The 20,015-nt window shown below is 41.1% G+C and overlaps 1 protein-coding gene across 2 annotated transcripts in view; it reads left to right on the top strand.

Annotated features, from left to right (window-relative positions):
- camk2b1 (calcium/calmodulin-dependent protein kinase (CaM kinase) II beta 1) overlaps nt 1-20,015 on the top strand; it is an 87,423-nt gene that overhangs the window by 46,643 nt on the left and 20,765 nt on the right. For both annotated transcript variants that reach the window (XM_037680873.1, XM_037680871.1), the window contains exons 13-14: nt 10,970-11,007; nt 16,742-16,810. In XM_037680873.1, coding sequence (XP_037536801.1) covers nt 10,970-11,007; nt 16,742-16,810 — 107 coding nt within the window. The remainder of the gene's footprint in view (nt 1-10,969; nt 11,008-16,741; nt 16,811-20,015) is intronic.

The following is a 20,015-nucleotide window of genomic DNA, read 5'->3' on the forward strand; positions in this document are numbered from 1 at the left end:
TGTGTCTGTGTGTGTGCCAGTGCTAACATGCTGCTTTAGTAAACATGACTCACAGTGGGCTTCCTGACTCTGTAAGCTGCACAGTTGGAAACTGGCTCAAGATCAACCGAAAAAAAGAAACACTCGACTAACTCCCACGTTCAAAAACACACACACTGACCCAGGTGTATAACTGATCATTTCTACCTTTTCTCGCTCTTTTTCATCTTCTTAGGGACCGGCACTCCATTATAAGTGTGAGGCTATCAGGTGAATGAGTCAGAGAATGAAAAAGAACTATAAAATAGGAAAAGAGGAATATCGGAGTCTTCAGTGAGAAGATGTTGCCGATTACGTCAAAGCAAACACCAGTAAATGTGCTTTTTGAATTAGGTAGTTATATATTTAGGATACTTTTTGAATTATGGATGCAGTTCCTTTCATGTAATCCTTCCATACATAGTTATATATTTTTATTTTATTTTATTTGTTTGTTTAAAATAAAACATTTCTACCATTTTTCAAGAACCAAAATACTACGGTATATTTAAAGTAAAGCAGCCAAGAGTACAGTGACACACAGTCATGGGAAAATGAAACTTCACACTTTTAATTTTAGAGTTTTATGTAGAAGGACATAATAAAAAAAAAAGATCTGATTTTAATCAGGATTCTAAAATTCTCTAAATTTGACCTCAACTGTACACAGCAGAGTCCACCATGTCATGTATTAAACGATAAAACAAAAATAAAAATAAAAAATCGTGTGGAGAAAAGCTCAGCCCAGCCTGGCTGCTTCATTAGAACATATTAAAGGAATTATCAACCAGATGCTACTGATCCTCATCAGTGTGTCCACATCTGTAAAAACATACGTTTTATCAGTTTGCTGACCTAAAGCATGCAGGTAGGTGTGTGCTAGCATGATGCCAATACGGAAAGACATCGGCAATCACCTTAGGGAAGCAGATCTGCTAGTCAATCCAGGAAGAGTTAAAGGTAATTTCTATATTTGGAGTCCATCATTCCAAAAAGAGAAATATTATTCACAAGTGGAAAAACATTAAGAACAGCTGCCAGTCTATCTAGAAAGGTCTGTTTTACCAAATTCACCCCAAGGTCAGACTGCACAATGCTCGGAAAAATTAGCTAAAATAAGAGCTCCATCTCAAACTTGACAGGCCTCGTTCAGCAGGTTAAATGTTAAAGTTCATGACAGGAGAATTAGAAAAAGACTGAAGACGTTTGACTTGTTTAGAAGGAGCAAACCTATTTTCGCTAAGAAGAAAATGGCAACACAGATTAGATTTATAAAGTGACATTTGAATGAACCTTAGACTTCTGAACCAATGACCTTTGGACAGATGAGATCAAAGCAGACATGATTACCCATAATACACAGCAGCACGTTTAGTGAACGCATCACCAGAATCAGAATCGGGGGGGGGGGGAGATGTTGGGGGTTGCGATAGATGAAGCTTTTCCTTAGTTTACACATTTCCCAGGAGAAATTGATAAGTCGGCCTGTTTTCAAGGCCAACCGGGGGAGTCAGATTCAGATTAGCCACAATTGTTCATTTTTTTTCAGGCAGACTATTTTTTCTTGTCAGCCTTGAGTCTTACTGGTACTTTCAAGATTCAAAATGGCCAGATTAGGGTGCATTCCACTGGTCCCTGCTTACGAGCCCCTCCAAGGTTGTTTCCAACATGCTGGCGAGTCCCAAAGCCGCAGGTGGTCCAAGTTTCTCGCAAATCACTTCCATCTTACGGTTTAGCTTGTAAATCAGCTGATTTTGTGTCCTCAAATAGCGAACCAAACCTTCACAAGGCAGGCTGCCTGACGAGGGCCAAATTAGCTGCAGGTGTCTTCTTGTATGTTGATAGACCAGGGACCAGCCGATTCCAAAAAGCAGGAAACCCGTTATCATAAATCCGATTGTATATGTCTTCGGCGTCCTCTTGAGATTCTCAGCGGGCCATGAGGGCTCTCCAGGACCCTGTCGCTTTAATCTTCAAACCTCATACTGCCTGTTATGGTGGTAGACGGCTAATGGTTTGGACTTGTTTTGCGGCCACAGGAGCTGTGCACGTTGAAGTCATTGTCGTCCATGAACTCCTCTGTGGACCAAAGGGTTCTGGAGTCAGATGTGAGGCCATCTGTCCAACAGCTGAAGCTTGAACCAAACTGGGACAGCATTCTCAATGTGTTGCAATGGTCCAGTCAAAGTTCAGACCTCAATCTTAACTGAAATGCTGCAATCATTTTAGATTTGTTTTTAATTAATAATGACACAGTGGACTCTGTTGTGTGTTTTTGTACACTTGAGGTTGGACTTCAATAATTTTTAAAACCTGGTAAAGACCAGCTGTTTGTCATTGTGCCCTGATTCATAAAGCTCTAGACTTGACGGAGGGCGGATTTTCTTTTCCCCACGGCTGTGATATTTTCAATCACTCAGTCCTAACTGAGACTGGCAGTTTCTAAGGTCAGCTAGCTCCATCACGATAACCGTCATTAGCATCAGCTAAACTCTGCATCATTACCATCATCATCGTACTAACATTAATGCTTTTCCTGAGGAAACACATACAGTAGTTGAAAGGCAAGTTTTAAACAATAAGATAAAAGATAAGATTGGTGTTTCTCCCTGACATTTTTCTCTCCTGACCTTCTCGTCTGATCAGCGCATTCATGACGGAATTTCTCGTAATGTTTCTGGTCTGTGTGTATAAATGAATCCCTCTTCTCCTCAATAATTAGTCCTGTTCCACTTTTTGTATCTCACCTATCATTTCCCAACCCTGTTCATTTACTTCTGATGACTTGCTCACACCCTCCACGTCACCTTCTACTCTCCCATTCTGAACATCCCTCCACCCTTTACTTCATCCATCACCTCTTGGACCCCTTCCTCTCCTCCTTGACCTGTAACTTGTTTTCTTCACGTGTGACTGGGTATTGGATTCTTAACAGTGGGCAGCAGGCAGACCACCTCTCCAGCCTCTGTGACAGCCGCTGCAGCAGCAGTGGCTGCAGCCGCCGGCACCACCGCAGGGCTGGTGGAACAAGGTAGCACGGTGGCTCAGCCAGGGCATGCCACCCCTCTCCCCCTGCTCCTTTTCTGTACCCGTTTTTTGATCTTTGAACTTCTCTTCTTCTAACTCCTGTTTTCTTCTCTACCCTTCCCTCCTCCCTGAGCATGGGAGTTCAGAGCATGATGGCTGACCACACAGCTAACTGTCTCCCATCGACCCATCACATGCAGGATTAGCTAAGCTTTCATCCAGCTATGTGATTTACATTTAATTTTTTTAGTCCGCTTGGTTTATGCAAAAACATTTTAATGCTTAAAATGCCTTTAGATAAACAGTTTTTTTTAGTTTAGTGTAAGGTGAGAAAACATTTTTTATGTAACGTGGTTAAAACTGAAAATATGATTAAAGTGGCACATTGTGTAGCAATTTTAGTTGTCTATACATTTGATACTTTTTTAATTATATTTTACCATTTTATAAATGCTCGACTGAGTATTTCTGTTTGCGTGTGTCCATTCTATGTAGATGCTTCATGATTAGTGTGAAACTTACAGGATGAAAGCCCAGCTACTGCTGTCAGCACATCGGTCACCTTCTGTCTGAGGTCTGATGGCGTGGCTTCAGTATCACTGCTCTGTCATCACTCTGGTTCATCCTGTCACCTTTATCGTTAGACACAGTCTCAGAGCATGGTCTTCTCCAGACTGCTGTCCCGTCCCTGTTTTTAACCTCACTCTCTTCCTACCATCTCCTCCCTCTTATCCACCTGTTTCCTCATTTTCTATCCCGTCTTTTCACAGTTTTTCCCTCAGATTTTCATTGTCTTTTACATCATCGGGTTCTCTCCCTTTTTTGTCCCGCCATCATTTCATATCAGAACTGTTCTTTTCACTTCTCTTTCCCCCTTTTCTCTGTTGAACAATGAAAGTGGAAAGTTCACCCCAGTAACTTAAAGGATGGGACTGCCTGAGAGCTGTCGGTGAATGCTGCATGGAGCACTGGACTGGTGCATGTGCTGCCACACGAGAGACTTTTGATGCATGATGAACACTGCAAACAAAGCAAGGCTGGGCTTGTTCACATTCACTCAGACTTTGAAAGATGTCTCTTTATTTATTAATTTTTTTTTTTGCAGAGGTGCTTACTGATTGTTCTTTGTTCTGAGCTATAGCTCTTTTTTAGTCCACCTCATAGGTCAAGTAGGTGATGCAGACATCAAGATGATTGTCCTCCTAATGTACTTCTACTGAATGTGTGCCAATCTTCCTATACTGTGGCTTATAGATAAAGTTAACAAAAATGTAATTTGATTGTGATTATATACATATATATATTTAGAGTCAGAGAATCTTTGTCATTCGCACATGTGGTGGAGCGAAATTATGTACACAGGGTCCCAGTTACATCCAACAATAAAATGTAAAAGAAAAACAATGATAACATCTAAGATGTGAACTAAGAAAAACATCAACTAAAAATACACTAAGCACTAATGGCATAAAAACATTACGTCGAACAGCAGCACGAACATGAGCATGAGTCTGTGTGAGCAGATGAGCATACATGAACACCTCAACAGAAACATGAAACAGATCAGCAGCAACATACGATTTTTCACAGTGATTATTCTGGTTAGAGATTCGTGAGTCTAACAGCCTCAGGGTAGAAGCTGTTCCTCAGTGTCGTGGTTCTACACTTAATGCTCCTCAACCTCCTGCCTGAGGGGCGCAGGGCAAAAAGTGTGTGTGCTGGGTGAGTGGGGTCCTTCATGATGCAGGTGGCTCTCTTCCTGCATCTGGAGGTGTAAATGTCTGTGATGGTGGGGAGACTGACCAACAGTCTTCTGTGCTGCCTTCACCACTCTCTGCAATATATATATTCAAAGTACTTAAAATACTTTTTCCTAATAATATCTTTTTTACACTGATATATTTAATAAATTGATAAATATGGCTGAAGTGTCTCCATCTTCTCCCAATATTTAAAGTTGAAGCGGCCATGTTGTATTTTTGGTACCAGAGTCTGTGCAGTTGGTCTTTGGGTCTGTAAGCTCCGCCTACTCCCCCACGCACACAATCATGGTGTTTTTTAAGCATCAAACATCTAGTTACAAATACATCTAAAAAGGTACTTAAACATGCAGTACAGCAGCAATATAAGGACTATTTGAACTAACAGAAGGCAAGACCTTAAATAGTTTTATCTGTGTTTTGTTTTGTTTTTTTAGTTCATTTTATTTACATGGACCTAAATTTGTACTGCAGTGGACCTGTTGATGGTCTAATAGCAATTTTGACTAGCTAAGCTTACTTGCTTTTCTAATTCCTATCCAATCAGAATGTAGAAATTGAGCACAAAAATAAATAAAATGAAACTAATTCTAAGCAAAAAGCTGCAGCAACACTTTAAAATTGCCTACTGTTCTCACCAAACTTAAAACATATATTCAGTACATACTTTACAAGAAAACAGTAACCAGTAATATTTGTTGAAAAAAATATATATATATTTAAAAGGAAGTATTATACTTTGTATTAAATTTAAAGCAATTAATAATAAATAAAAAAAATACTATTCACAGGTATTTTTCTCTTTTTGATCCAGCCACTGTGAATAAGAATCACGAGTTTTGAGCCTTGAGTAGAGGCTGTGCCCTTGTTTCTGCAAGCCACCAAGACTCCACAGTCCTCTTCGTGTCCCTCAGCCTCCACCAGGCTCCAATCAAATATTAATCATGGACTGCCTCCCCAAGTCAGCCTTACAAACTTACTGGGAGCCTTGTTCCATTCTGCACATTCATACACAAATGCAATTACCAATAGAAACTCATGCTGCAGCAGTACAGTAAATGTAGACGTTTAATCTGTCCTGGTGTTTCATATTTCAAAGTTAATACGTTTTTGTGGCGGCCTTGAACCCGAGTGTTCCAGTTTCTTGGTGTGACTCCAGGCCCATCCTTGCTCTGTTCTTGCAGTGATGCATCTTGCCATTTTTTTTATTTAGAGAATTATCAGTCATAGTTTTGTTTTAATCTCTCTTTCCTCTCTCCTTTCGCTTCATGTATAATTTGTGGCAAGGTAAGAAGTGCCCCTTCAGTTTGAAATCACCTGCAGTATATTCTGATTTTTTTTAGTTTTTTTAAGAGTTCCTTGCTATGTTTTGAATTGAAAGTTCAAGAATCTTTATTTTCCCCAAGGGGCAATTTGTTTCACGGTCAGTACACAAAACATCTATACTAGACAAGACATTAAAATAACAGTACAGAAATCATCAGTGTTCGTTGAGAAGCCTGACCGCTACAGGAATAAATGAGTTTTTCAGTCTGTTCGTTCTACATCTGGGCAGCAGATACCTACGTCCAGATGGAAGCAACCTGAACTCACCATGGAGTGGATGATCAGGATCTGCCAGAATAAGCCTGGCCTTGTTCACTGACCTCATCTTGGGTAGAAAAGCATCTTTAGTTTACATCTTTGAGAAAAAAAAATCTATAGAATTCACAGTGAAACCTCTTTATTGGTTTTTGCAGTTTTCCTTTACTTTTCCTTTCTTGTCTCATGTCCTCACCTCTTCTTTCAAGCCATGAGAAAATATGAGAGAAAAAACTTGACACTGTTTTGACCCCATTTTTATTCCTCAGTAACAAGCAGCCTGTGGAAGGAAATTGTTTAGCTCTGCAATTAACCATCCATGCCACTTCCCCATCACTTTTGACTATTTTTTCTTATTTATCACTTCTTTTTGCTCCTCCCTTGACTCCTGCATATGAAAACTTACTTCAAGCATGAGATCCTTAATTGTGAAAGCAGAAATAACAGCTAGGATAAAAAAGTGGCAGAGATGTATAGTATGTACCCTCCCCTGTGTGTTTTTTTAAAATAATTATTATTTATTTTTTTGGTGGGAAAAATTTAAATCTTCTTTACAAGGAGATGTTTATTACTGGTGTTTACCTTCCTGATATGGGTTTATTATGAATGGACCTCTGTTGCCGACGTAAAAATCACTGTTCCGTGAGAGAGCTTATTGATTTCAGCTCATGTTCACTGAAATGTATCTTTTTTGAAAGTGGACTTAAAAAACTCAGACTGCTGCTCGATGCTCAGAAGGAAAGGAAAGAGGGAAAAGAAAAGAGAGAGAGCTCAGTGCGAAACATCCAGACTGCCATAAATAGTGTTTTTACATAACTGGCTGGATGCTGATGTGATTGCATCTGATTAGACTTGGAATTGTACTCAGCCACTGGAAGAGTCGCAGTCAGGACTTTCTCTTTGGAAGTAAATAAGCGATTATTTGACACTTGCACTTGCAGTTCAGGTATTCTTCATTAAAACATGTAAATGATACACTAAACTCAATGCATTTTAAACACCAAAAAGTATTTTCCTCAATGCTTGCATTCTTCCATCCATCCATCCATTATCTTTACCCGCTTATTCCATTTTGGGTCACGGGGGTCGCTGGTGCCCATGTCCAGCAATCACTGTGCGAGGGGCGGGGTACATCCTGGACGGGTCGCAAGTCCATCACAGGGACACATAGAGACAAATGAGACAAACAACCATTCACTCTCTCACTCACACTTAGGGACAATTTAGAGTTACCAACCAGCCTAACATGCATGTTTTTGGACTGTGGGAGGAAACCCGGAGTACCCGGAGAAAACCCACTCATGCATGGAGAGAACATGCAAACTCCACCTAGAAAGGCCCCTGGAACGGGGTTTGAACCAAGGACCTGCTCGCTGAGAGGCAGCAGCTCTACCAGTTGCGTCACCGTGCTGCCCTACTTGCATTCTTATGAATACATATTAGATACCGATAAGTCTGACTGAGGTGTTGGTACTATGTATTCTTAAAGTCCAACATCCACCAATTTTTCACATTACATACCCAGCAAAATATGATGCATAACAAATAAATACTTGTGTTCTGTGGCAAACGTTGAAAAGTAACAGACTGGTTTGAAAAACGTGTTGTTGTTTTTTTGGTGACATTTTTAAGCTGTTTTAGCCACAGCTTTGGAAACAGCCACTTTACTTTCTTATACGAGGTGTGATGTCACGCCAGGGATCCGATCATGTGAGACCCAGATTTCTATTGCACAAGGCTTGAGACAGCAGCAAAGATGGGCAGTCTCATGAAGAAAACATCCTCGTCCATTCTCAACCTCTCCAAACAAACAACCACACACCTCCTTTCTAACTAAGGCCCAAAATTATTTGTGAGGTGACAAATAATCTACAGGAAGAAGAAAAAGACGTGGAAGTTGAAGGAAGTTCGGCGGAGATAAGAGCCAGAGAGAGTAGGATGAGTAATGAGATTTGATATTTGTGGTATTTAGCATGTTTGGCTGTATAGATGTAGTGTTTAGTTTAGTCAGTTTTAATGTGTTTGAGTCAAAACAACGAGGCAATTTTTGAATGTAAAGCTGCAGCCTCTGTTGGAGGTTGAGGATGGAACCGCGGAGTCAGAACCTCTAACAGAGGAAGCAGAGATGAAAAAAAACAGGGTCTGGGATAGAGTTGTATTCGGGTGTAAAACATCTGACCCGACCTGGACCCAGCCCGTAGCCATTTTTTCTGAACCCGACCCGGCCCTATCAAATTAACAGTAATTACAGGCCCGAACCCGAAATAAAACCAACATTTATTTTTTATTGAAGCTTTTACTGCTTTTGTAAGCAGATCAGTTGGACATGATATTTTAAAAACGTAATGAAAGGAAGATATAAGATTTCTTGTTTCACCTAATGGATATTAACATACAAAACAAATAGCCTAAAAAAAGCACCTTTAAAGATAGGCTATTACACAGATGAACAAAAATATTTTTAGAGCAAAATTATTGGGAAAAATACAGAACAAGACTATTTTAATTGAACGCGCAGCTCACTTCAGCTTTTGTAGATGCTGCTGCTTCCTTCACCGCAGATGACAGCAGGTGCGGAGACGCACGCACGCGTCCGGTGATCAGTTGATCCATCCGAGTTTAACTGGACGTTGTTTTACCTCTTTCAACCAGCCGGTCAGACCTGCCCCCTCAACAAGTAGATTAACACAATTTTATATTGTGCATTCTTATTTAGTTTTATTTGTGCTGTATGATTCGTAAAATCTCACCGTAGAAGCCCGAGCCCACGTGCACAATTATTGCGTAATGCGCCAGCAGCAGCGTTACTCTTTTCACAGTCTGATTAACTGCCGCACTCTTCTTTCTTTCCTCATCCTCTCAACATATAAACTTACTGCCTCCTCCTCTACAAGTAGATTAACACAATTTTATATCATGCGTTCTTATTTAGTTTTATTTGTGCTGTATTCATAAAACCACATCAAAACCTGAGACCAGCCCGGCCCGCACATTTTTATGGCCGGGCCCGGGCTTCGGGCTCAGGTTAGAAGTGACGGCTCTAGTCTGGGACAGGAAGGATGAGAACTTTGACGAGGAAGTGGGAGATCCGTTATTTGTTTTAGAAGCAGAAAGAGACGAAGAGCGCACTGAGCGTCACACTCCTGCCCGTATACCCAGCCCGTAGTGTAATTTCATCGGTCTTTGGTAATTATTGGCCGTGTGCTCGGAAGTTTCCTTGACTGGTTTAAGTTTTTTTTAACACTTGCATGATCCCAACATGAAAAAAAACTTATAAACAACAAATTCTTCAACAGGGATTACTCCTTATGATCACTTGGGACTATAACGGTAAGTGTTGTACTTTAAACAATTTGTTCTAATCTTTGGTCTTTTTCTTTAACAGTCTTCACCAACTCAGAGTCTGGCCCAACGTTTGAGTCCCTTTGAGCAAACATTTGTATAACGCAGACAGACCATCTTGCAATCTGTTCTTTACCACTACCTTCGATGTAAAATGTCCATCAGACTGTCTGCTGTTGTCAGTTCACTGTCTGAACTCCGTTACAAATCGTCGTCTTGCATGCTCAATAATCCAGGTAGATGAATCTATCAAGGTGGAGTCAGGTCCTCTGAACGGATTCTTCTTTGTTGAAACGTCTCGTCTTTTATCCAGGAGACAAAAGTCTAGACTGAAGAAGTCTTTTTGGATCCATCCAGAGGACCTGACTCAACCTTGTTAGATCTGGTACAAATAATTTTTTATGAGAGATTGTTAGTTTTATATTCATCAGCAGACTGAACCTGTAATAGTCACCTCACTTTCTCTTTTATTAGAGACCAAACTGAAAACTAATCCTCCTTCAGGCCTCCACAGAGTCCTAGTGGACTCTTTGTTGAGTTTGCAGGGCTGCCATGTGGGGCGTTTCAGCTTCCTCCTGTTTTAAGACGATGTGAAAGAATAAGTCCGGCTACTTTTTTTTGTTTCACTGACGACAACATCTTGTATTGCTAAAATATAAATCGTCTCCATAGCAACTGTGTGTCTTTTATCAAAGTAGACAAGCAAAACAATTTCACACAGGATCTGTTCTTCGCTTTCTCTAAACTTTTATTCGCCTTAAAGAATTTGGGTTTACAACTTAACATTTCACTTCTCTAAAGTTTTTGCCCCTTTCAGTTCATGGAGCTAAATAAAGCTTTACTCAACCTCAAATAAATCCATTTCTGCCTGTGAAAGTCCTGCTTAATTAAAGAACATCCTGATTTGGAAGGAAGCAGGATCAAGGCAAATTATACGACTGTCTAATGAGTCGCCTGATCAACTGTAGGGTTGAGAAGGTGGGAGCATTTCTTTGCCGGAAGAGTCACTTTGCTGCATCTGTAGATGCCAAGGTGCCCTTTCACTGTCTGCCTCAGGCTACCCGAGCTGATCATTACGTTCTAAAAGCGATGGTGTTACTACAAAAGGTCAATGAAGAACTCAGTTTTACAAAGTCGAATAAATGTGGTCTCTGAAGGCTTCAATGTGGGTTAAAGATGTGGCAAAGTAAAATCTGATGAAAGACACTGACTGTTTTGTTGTTTCATGTTTGTCACTGCAGCAGCCAAGACTTTGCTCAACAAAAAGGCAGATGTTAAGGTAAGACTTGTCGTTTGTCTTTCTCCACCTCCTTCGTGCACTTTACATTTCCAGGGTTTCACATTCTGCCTCCTTCTTTCTCTGCTGATTTTTTGCTCTATTATTTGCATAATTTCTTTTTTGCTTCAATCTTTTCTGCCTAGAACTGTTTTATTGTTTTTGTTAGATGTTTTTTCTTGTGATAAATGTTCATATTGTTTGTTCTTGGACTGTGTGCTTTCTGAACGAGGGCTGCTGGATTTTACTGCTCGGCCATTTTGAAAACGAAGGGCATTTTGGGACAGATTTGATTAAAAACAACAGCCCTGGTTTGGATACACATGCGTCTGTGTGCAGTTTGTGTGTTTCTTCTTTCGTATCTGTCACTTACCAGAGCACAAACCTCAAGCAGTACACCCTTCTGAAAGCATCCATTATTTTAATCTAGCTTTATTGTCACCTCTGCATCTCCATTATTAAATATGTTAGTGCTCCTTGTTTCATCACTTCCTCTCCTTCTCATCTCTCCATCTTGGCCTTTTGCTCCTCTTTCATTCCTCTTTTTCCTCCTCACCCCAGCTGGTTTTTAACCCCACATTCCTGCTCATCCTTTTAATGAAGATCTCGCTCCATCCCACGCTCACACAGCGCAGTAACACATCCCACACAGCTTCCATCAGTGCATGCGTGACAGCCAGCGACAAAGCGTGGAACATACTGTTCAGAGCTGTGCGTCGTGTTGAGCTTTGTGCACGTGTATGCAGACGTCCAGGTGTGTGTTTGTGAGCTGAAAGTGCAACTATTGGTGTGAGCATGCCATCACATGGAGTGTGTGTAAGCGTGGGTGTCCATGTGTATGTGTTGGTGTGAGTTTGTGTGCGTAAACGCCCCCCCCTCTTCTTCCTCCCCGCTCGTTCGGTTCAGCAGGGAGTGTGACTCTGGTTCCAGGAATAGCTGCCAGTCTGAACCCTGGAAACTCAGACAACAGAAATAGATGCTTGCTTCCCTTGCGGCGCGCTCATCGCCTAGCAACAGGCTCCCTCCACACTCGCCCCAAAGCATTTCTAAAGCCATCCTCTTCATTTACTAATGTCCCCACTTTCCTCTCTCTGCTCCGTGAATCTGCTTCCTCCCCCCTTCGTGTTTTTTTGCGGTTCTTCAACCTCCACTCGTCGACTTCCTGTTATATTTTTCTTCTGCTGGTTCGTTAATGGCACCTGATGCTTTTCAGCCGTAGCACCTGCCCACTGCGAGCAGGTGGTCGCACTCTGGCACTTTTCCCACTACCTTTAGCCTCCTGTGCTCCCAGCTACCCCCCCACCACAAACACCACTCAATGTAGGGGTTAGTTTAACGATAATTTCATATTTATTTTAAAAGATAATTTGATGCTTTATTCAAAAGTGAGGGTCAGAAAAACAACCAATACAACAGATTTGGCCCTAATTTTCTAAAAACGTTTAATTAAAATGACCAATTCCAGTATTTGATCTATAAAATATTACACGTAGCATTAAAAGCTGAAAGGACATGGGCACCGGCGACCCCGTGACCCAAAATGGAAGAAGCGGGTAAAAGGTAATGGATGGATGGATTAAAAGCAGAAAGTTTGTCATGATTATAAATTTAAAAGAGTTTTGGGTATTTGATAGTTTTCTGGCAGGATACATTTTTCACTTCTTTGTCTTTTTATGATCACATTTAGCTGCTTATGACTTTAGAGTAACAGTTTTAAAATGAGTATTTCTACCGGATGACGTCCATTTGAACATCTTTGCTTTTCTTCATCCTTTTCCACAATCCTTTGTTTGCAAAAGCTTCAAAATCTCCTTTTTCTGATGCACCTGATCCATCGCCTCCTTTGTCCAATCAGTCTGAAAACCTCCTCTCTTCAACCTGCGTTCATCATCAAGTGAACCACTTTGGTTTTTAGACTGTTTGGGGGTTTTGTGCCAGCATATTCACTTGGTGTCTTTGATTGTTTTATTTTATCCCAACTCCTCCTTCCTCTACCATCCACATCCATCCATAACTTCATCTCATCATTCCTCGAGGACAGAAACGCAAGTCCAGCTCAACTGTCCAGTACATGGTGAGCATGCTAACTAATCATTTATCTAGTCACTCCCTCTTTTTGAGACCTTTTGTTCATTTGGTAACTCTCACTTCCTTCATTCACCTTTCCTTCATCTTGCTGGTTTATAGGTAGTGTCAGTACTCCATTTCACAGAAGTGTTGAGCTGTGCTAAATATGCACTTTTTTCAGTCTAACATTTAGTTTTTGAAATGCTGCATTAGTGGACAGGAAATAATAATAATAATAAAAAAAACTTTACTTAGTAAAGTGCTGTACATAAACTGAGGACAATCTGCCTCTGAAATGCATCAGGTGCCATTTCTCATAAATAAGTTAATATGATGATGGCAGAAGGATTTGAACCCAGGGAGTGCAAACTTGTCTCAGGGAGCTCAAAAGATTTTCTTAAACCTTTTGTAAGTGAAAAACCACAAAGTAGAGATAGTAGTACAAGTAGTAAGTAGTAGTTTATTTTAGTATTTATATATACTGTATATACATATATGTATATATATATATATATAAAGGTGTTTTAAACCCTTCCCACGCTCTTGCAATATTCTAAACAATGTTTCTAAACTCTAAATGCTCTAGGAGAGCGCAGAATGTTATGATCTTAGCTCTCTGCCTCCTCTCAGCCACTTGCAAGCGCTCTTGGCCACGCCCACTTCTCCGCTCTACACGTAGGAGAACAGCTGATCAGGTGCATCAGGAAGCTTATCCTGCAGTGTGGGCTGCACAAAGCTGCAGCATATGCTAAATAATAAAAAAAAATTTTTTAAATAAAAATTCCATACTGATCGTGCGGCTCATCCATCAATCAGCCAATTGTGTGTCATGTCCACTCTTATTTTGAAAAACCACGATAGAGTGAGTCCGTGATAAATGAACCACGAAGTAGTGAGGGAGTACTGTATATGGGCTAATGCAAATGGAGATAACAAATAAAGGTGTAGGTGAAAGTCAAAGTGGGTGTGGCAGGACTGAGGTGCGGGATTTAATCTGAGGAAAACTGACGTCGCAGAATAAAACTCCAACACATTCGATAAACCACACAAGTAAGAGAGAAATAAGCATGGGATGTGATATTTTGTGATCCTTACACAAATACAAAAACTACCCAGTGGTAATCTAAATACACAGATATATGCAGAAAGTTACATTTTATCATCTCTCATGGTCAGACTCAGTAATATTCAGAATTTTAAGAAGATAAACTAAAACAGAAAAAGTTCCTGCTTCTGGATTCAAATTTAAAATTTTTCTGCCAAACTTTTCTCTAGCTTAAAATAATAATATTAAAAGAATCAGCTTGTATGAAGATATAACCCAAAGACGAGTGATCTGGAAAGGTTTTTGACTTTTGAACTTGTTGCCCTTTTTTCTGCACTGACTTCTTTTTCCTTTATTTCTTTTGGACTTTTTTTTTTTCTTTCATCCTTTCGTTCACTTCCCTCCTTTCCAACCTTTAAAACCACCTCCTTATCTTAGATATTTGGTCACTTCTTGTCCTATGTCCTCTTTAAAAAAATGTGTCCTAGGTTTGCTGTCTTAATAAGGATTATAATAAGTACTATATATGATTACTTTATGCCATGAAGATGTCAATCAATGATGATTCTTGCAACTCACCTGCAGGATGGAAATGTTAAAGCCCTTAATGCAGCAAACATGTTCACCATTTTAATGCAACGTTGATGAAGTAACATTTTTGAGTGGAGTGATGGATGAAGACTGGCTTTGTTGCTAAATGCTTGTGAGTGTGTGTTTGTGTGTGCGTGGGTATAATACTGTTAGAATGTAAACATTTATGTGTCTTCTTTTTATGGCTGTTCAGTGTTTTTATTTTTTTATGCCTATTTGTGCTGACCTCATCTCCTGCTATTTTCTCCTCTCCTGAATAAGTTCACTTGTATGGTTGATGTTAACCCTTAAACTCTCATCAGACACAAAACCTGATTTATTTACATCCTTTGATTCAGACACCATGAACAGATACTTTGTGAGTGAGCAGATTACAAGACTTTCTTGATAGTAAATGTTGAAGTCAGTCAGTTTTCTTGTAATTCTGAGTAGGTCTGCACAATATGAATCACAGGCCATTACATTTTAAGTACCATGGATTCATGTTTTTCATGCTTTTTATACATTTGATCAATCCAGCGAACTCTCGCTGACCTTAATGACCCCACCTGGTTTAGATCTGTAACTCTCAACTGGTGGGTCGTGACCCAAAAGTGGGTCACTGACCTGTTTTTAGTGGGGCGGTGGGCTTTCCCTGGGTGAAAAATGTAAAATAGAATTTAAAAAAAATCAATTTTTGATTATTTTTTCAGTCTTATGGTCAAATCTTAAGAATAATTTTAATAAGACATGTTATATATTCAGTGTGTGAGTACTCATCTAAAGCTACTTATTTCTAATCTTAATGAAGCTTCTCAGTCGTCATTAGAAATGGGTGAAATTACTGCGTTTTAGTTTTAAATCAAACGCAGCTAACTGACCACTAAAGGGAATATTTTCTTCTCTATCGTTGCCACTTGCTGGTCATCTTGGTTTATCAATAAACTTGTTTTTTGGTGTTAGCATACAGTAATTTTCTATTCTCCAATCTCAAGGTTCTAACTGTGCCATCTTTTATATTCAATAAATTTGATAAGTTAAACATTTTTTTTGATTTGGATGATGGCGGGTCTTGAAACCAGACCAGTTGAGACCAATAAAATTAAACGGTAATATCGGACAGTGCAGATTCTTCTTATATTGTGCAGCCCTAGTTTTGAGCTTTTCAACTTGGGGAGACGATGCCTACATTATAAAAGCATTGTTAGCATGTGAGTCAAGTGAAATTTACTCACCATTCTTTGCTTATCCCCCCCCCCCCCCCCCCCCCCCCATTAAATCATCACACCTACATCACACTGGTCGAAGGCAATAAGTTGACTTTTCCAGACATCTCACTGATGAGTAGGAATTGTAAGAATTTATGTAACGGTAGCCGACTTCTAAAAGTGACTCACTTTGATGATTCACTTCCACACCCCGTGTTCTGCCCCACTTAGCAATTTGCAAGTTTTTATTTCTACCCTCCAACAGATTTAATGTAGATCCAATGCAAAATTATAACGAGCCGTAGAGGAGGGGCTGCTCTTTGATGTGTCGTCTTCAAACAAGCATTTAATCGAGGCGGTTCATTCCAGCCAAAAGGCGTAGGTGAATGGTTGCTGTGTGTCTTAAACATGTGACATCACTGGTGACAATGAGATGATGATGATGTCACACAGTGTCACCCCCTCCCCTTCGTTATACCACTCATAATAACAGCAGTTTAGCCTTTAAGATGATGTTTAGTTTGTATGACTGTATCTGCCTCCCACCTTCTGGACTCCACGTTGTACATGATATGATGATATGCACCTATTTTTATCTTGCTGTGCTTGTGAGGTTGTTCGCTTCGTATTATGTTTCATCTCAATATGGAGATTTTCATTACAGGGCAAATTTCAGAGAAGGAAAAATCTGAATGTGGCTTATACATTAAAATTATATTCAGAATGCTCCCACCTCATAAGCATCAAGTTAAAAAGCTCACAAATAGACTCGCATGGACACACACACTCTTGCTGATGTTAACACTCTTGTTGTGTCTCCTCCCTTTCCCTTTCCTTTCCTGCACAGCCCCAGACAAACAGCACCAAAAACAGCATAGTCACCAGCCCCAAAGGAAACATCCCGTCACCTGCTCTGGTATTTACCTCCTAACCCCTCTTCACCTGTTCATGTGTCCGTCTCTTTTTCTATAGCCTGTTTGTCCTTAAAGACACCTCGTTGTACTCTGTCCTGCTCCTCAATCCTTCGTCTTGTGTCTGTTTTTCCTCTCTCTGCCTGCCAGTTGTGGGTAATCTTTGCCGAGTTTCTGCCATGGCCACAGTGGTTGGTTAGGTCTTAAATCAGCAGGTAGTGTCAGGAGACATTTGGCTGTGGCAGGTGGATATGCCACATGACTTGTATCCAGGTTGAAATTGTGCAGCTGTGCCATTTTTTTTCTTCTTGTTTTCTAAAAAAGAAACAGACATCACATGCCTGCCAGGACTGTCAGTGCAATTTACCCCCTTCCTCCTGCAAGAAAATAGTTCCCCATTGTAAAACCCCAGAGAATCCAAAGGACTAAAAAACACCAGCCATTTTGAGAGAATTCTTCCACTTTTGTCTATTTTAAAAACCTGAAAAATCTGGTGAATTGAAATGGAAACTTTAAGGTTCTTGAGTTTATAAACATAATTTTTTAACACCCATATCTCCAGTGTTTGCATTTAACATAAACTCCTCTTGATCTGTGGGAACATGTAGGGTTGTGTTGCATTTATAATCACAATTACTGATGTGGATTTTTCCACCTGACGTTCCACCTGGGTGAGGTTCCTGGTGCATCTGTTGTTCTACCATCAAGGGTTTTGAATCACTCTTAGTCTGACCCCTCCACCGAGGCCTGTTTGCCATGGGAGACCCTACCAGGGGCTAATGCCCCAGACAACATAGCCCCTGGGATCACATGGGGTATCAAACCCCCCCCCCCCCCCCCCCCCCCCCCCCCCCCCCCCCCCCCCCCCCCCCCACACACACACACACACACACACCACCACCACATTACGGTGGTGATTCTATGGAGGGAGTTGGCAACCTGCTCTTGGACTCCAGTTTTTGGTGAATATTTAGTCCAACATAAAATGGAAAGAAATATTTCTGACAAAAAGGCATACGATCATAAAATGAGCCACATTTCTACAGTTGAGAGGAGCTCAGTTCTACAGCTGTATTTTTAGTAAGTCGTGTAGTTTATGGGTTTTTATATTAGCTTTTCCTATTTTAAACCTTGGTTCCTTATGCAGCATCATGTCTTTTTATACCGTCAGGCTTGCAGCCAGGCTCGGTCATAAAATGGGTGACAACTGAGTTGCAGATGCTGCTCTCATCATCAACGGCGACATGTAACACAGCAGAGCATGTAATAATCCATGAAGTCTTCTAGTCTGTTGAGTCCAAAACAAAAAGCCACAGGAGCATGCTTTTTAAAGAGGCATGCTTTACACTGTGTGTGTGATTTTTTTTTTTTTTTTTTTGTGTGTGTGAGGTTAGTTTTTTGCTGGTCCCTGTATAACCAAAGCAGGAGTTCTCGGTGTGGGTTGAACTGCGCCAGGGCTCTCCCTTGTCTCCGATCCTGTTTGTGGTGTTTATGGACACGATCTGGAGATGCAGTCGTGGAGAGGAGGGTGTCTGGTTTGGGAACCTCAGGGTCTCATTTCTGCTTCATGCGGATGATGTGGTTTTGCTAGCATCTTCAGGCCAAGACTTTCAGCATGCATTGGGGTGATTCACAAACAGAGTGTGAAGCAGCTGGAATGACAGTCACCTCCTCAAAGTTTGAGGCCATGGTTCTTGACCGGGAATGGATGGAATGCCCCCTCCGCATCAGGGGGAGAGAGTTTGCCTCAGTTGAAGGAGTTCAAGTATCTGGGTGTCTTGTTAACGAGTTAACGGTAGGATGGAACAGGGGATAGATCAACGGATTGTGGCATCGTCCTCGGTAACAAGGGCTTTGCTTCAGTCAGTCATGGTGAAGAATGAGCTGAGTCAAAAGGCAAGCTTGATTCACTGGTCTGTCTACGTTGCAACCCTCACTCGTGGCCATAAGGTTTGAGGTTTGGATCATGACTGAAAGAACGAGATCCTGGGTACAAGTGGCCAAAATGGGCTTCCTTCGCTGGGTGGCCGGGCTTAGCCTTAAAGATGAGGTGAGAAGCTCTGTCACCCAGGGGAGCTTGGAGTAGAGCTGCTGCTCCTCTGTATCGAAAGGAGTCAGTTGAGATGGTTCTGGCATCTGATTAGGATGCTTCCTGGACGCCTTCCTTTAGAGGTTTTCTGGGCACATCACACTGGTAGGAGGCCCCCGAGGAAGACCCAGAAGTCGTTGGTGGGATTGTGTATCTTCTCTAGACCGGGCTGGCCTCAGGGTCCCCCAGAACGAGCTGGAAAGTTTAACTGGGGAGAGGGACGTCTGGGTTTCTCTCCTGGACCTGTTGCCCCTGCGATCTGACTATGCACAAGTGGTAAAAAATGGAGTTGGTAATGTTTTTCACTCTATTAAACTATTAATCTTATGTGGTTTTTTTTTTTTTTAGAAGTGTTAAATGTGCTAGTTACGTTCATTCTCTAAAGGGTTTTTACGAAAATATGGACTAAAGCTGAGAGTAGAAGAGGCTTTTTCTCTGATCTTTGAAGGGAACAGAGAGTGGGAGGGCGGCTGTGATCTCTATTCTGCTGCCAGGGGCTCGAACTAGTTAGCATTTAGCTATTTGGTACATTTGTTCATTCCTTTGAGAGCAGGGAGAGACGGACCATCACTAGCATTGACCCTAATCTTCTGACCTGGAAACTGTAAGGTCAGGTGAAAGGATGTGTAGTGTGCACTCGTATAAATATATTTAAACTACTCATGTTGACTCCTGTCTGAATAAATGGATTTAGTTTAATCGCTTTAATGTGAGGTCATCAGTAAACTCCCCCCATCTAAAGACACGATGCCATCAGCACTCACACCCTCCTAATGTGAAAACCCCAGGTACTTTGTTCTCACTCATTATCAAGTTGCCATCAGTGCTTGTTTCCCTGGGAAACGGTTGCCTTGACAACAGCAGGAGCATCACCAAGAGAGACAACCAATGACTGGTCATCACAGAGGTGTCACTTCCTGAGGGGGAGAGGAGTCCTGGGAAGGATATGGCAGGTGCTGATGGCTTCTGATTTACTGTTCATGAAGTGGAGACAGCTGTAGACAAGGGAGGAATAAAATCTGTGAAGAGCCTGAGTCATCAGGAATCAGAGCCTCTGGAACAAGAAGGGAACATTGTGGATTAAGTCGCAAAGGTCAAGAACTGGTGTTTCGAAGGAGCCA

Source organism: Nematolebias whitei, chromosome 8, assembly GCF_014905685.2.
Source record: "Nematolebias whitei isolate Nwh7 chromosome 8, NemWhi1, whole genome shotgun sequence".
NCBI classification, from domain to species: domain Eukaryota; kingdom Metazoa; phylum Chordata; class Actinopteri; order Cyprinodontiformes; family Rivulidae; genus Nematolebias; species Nematolebias whitei.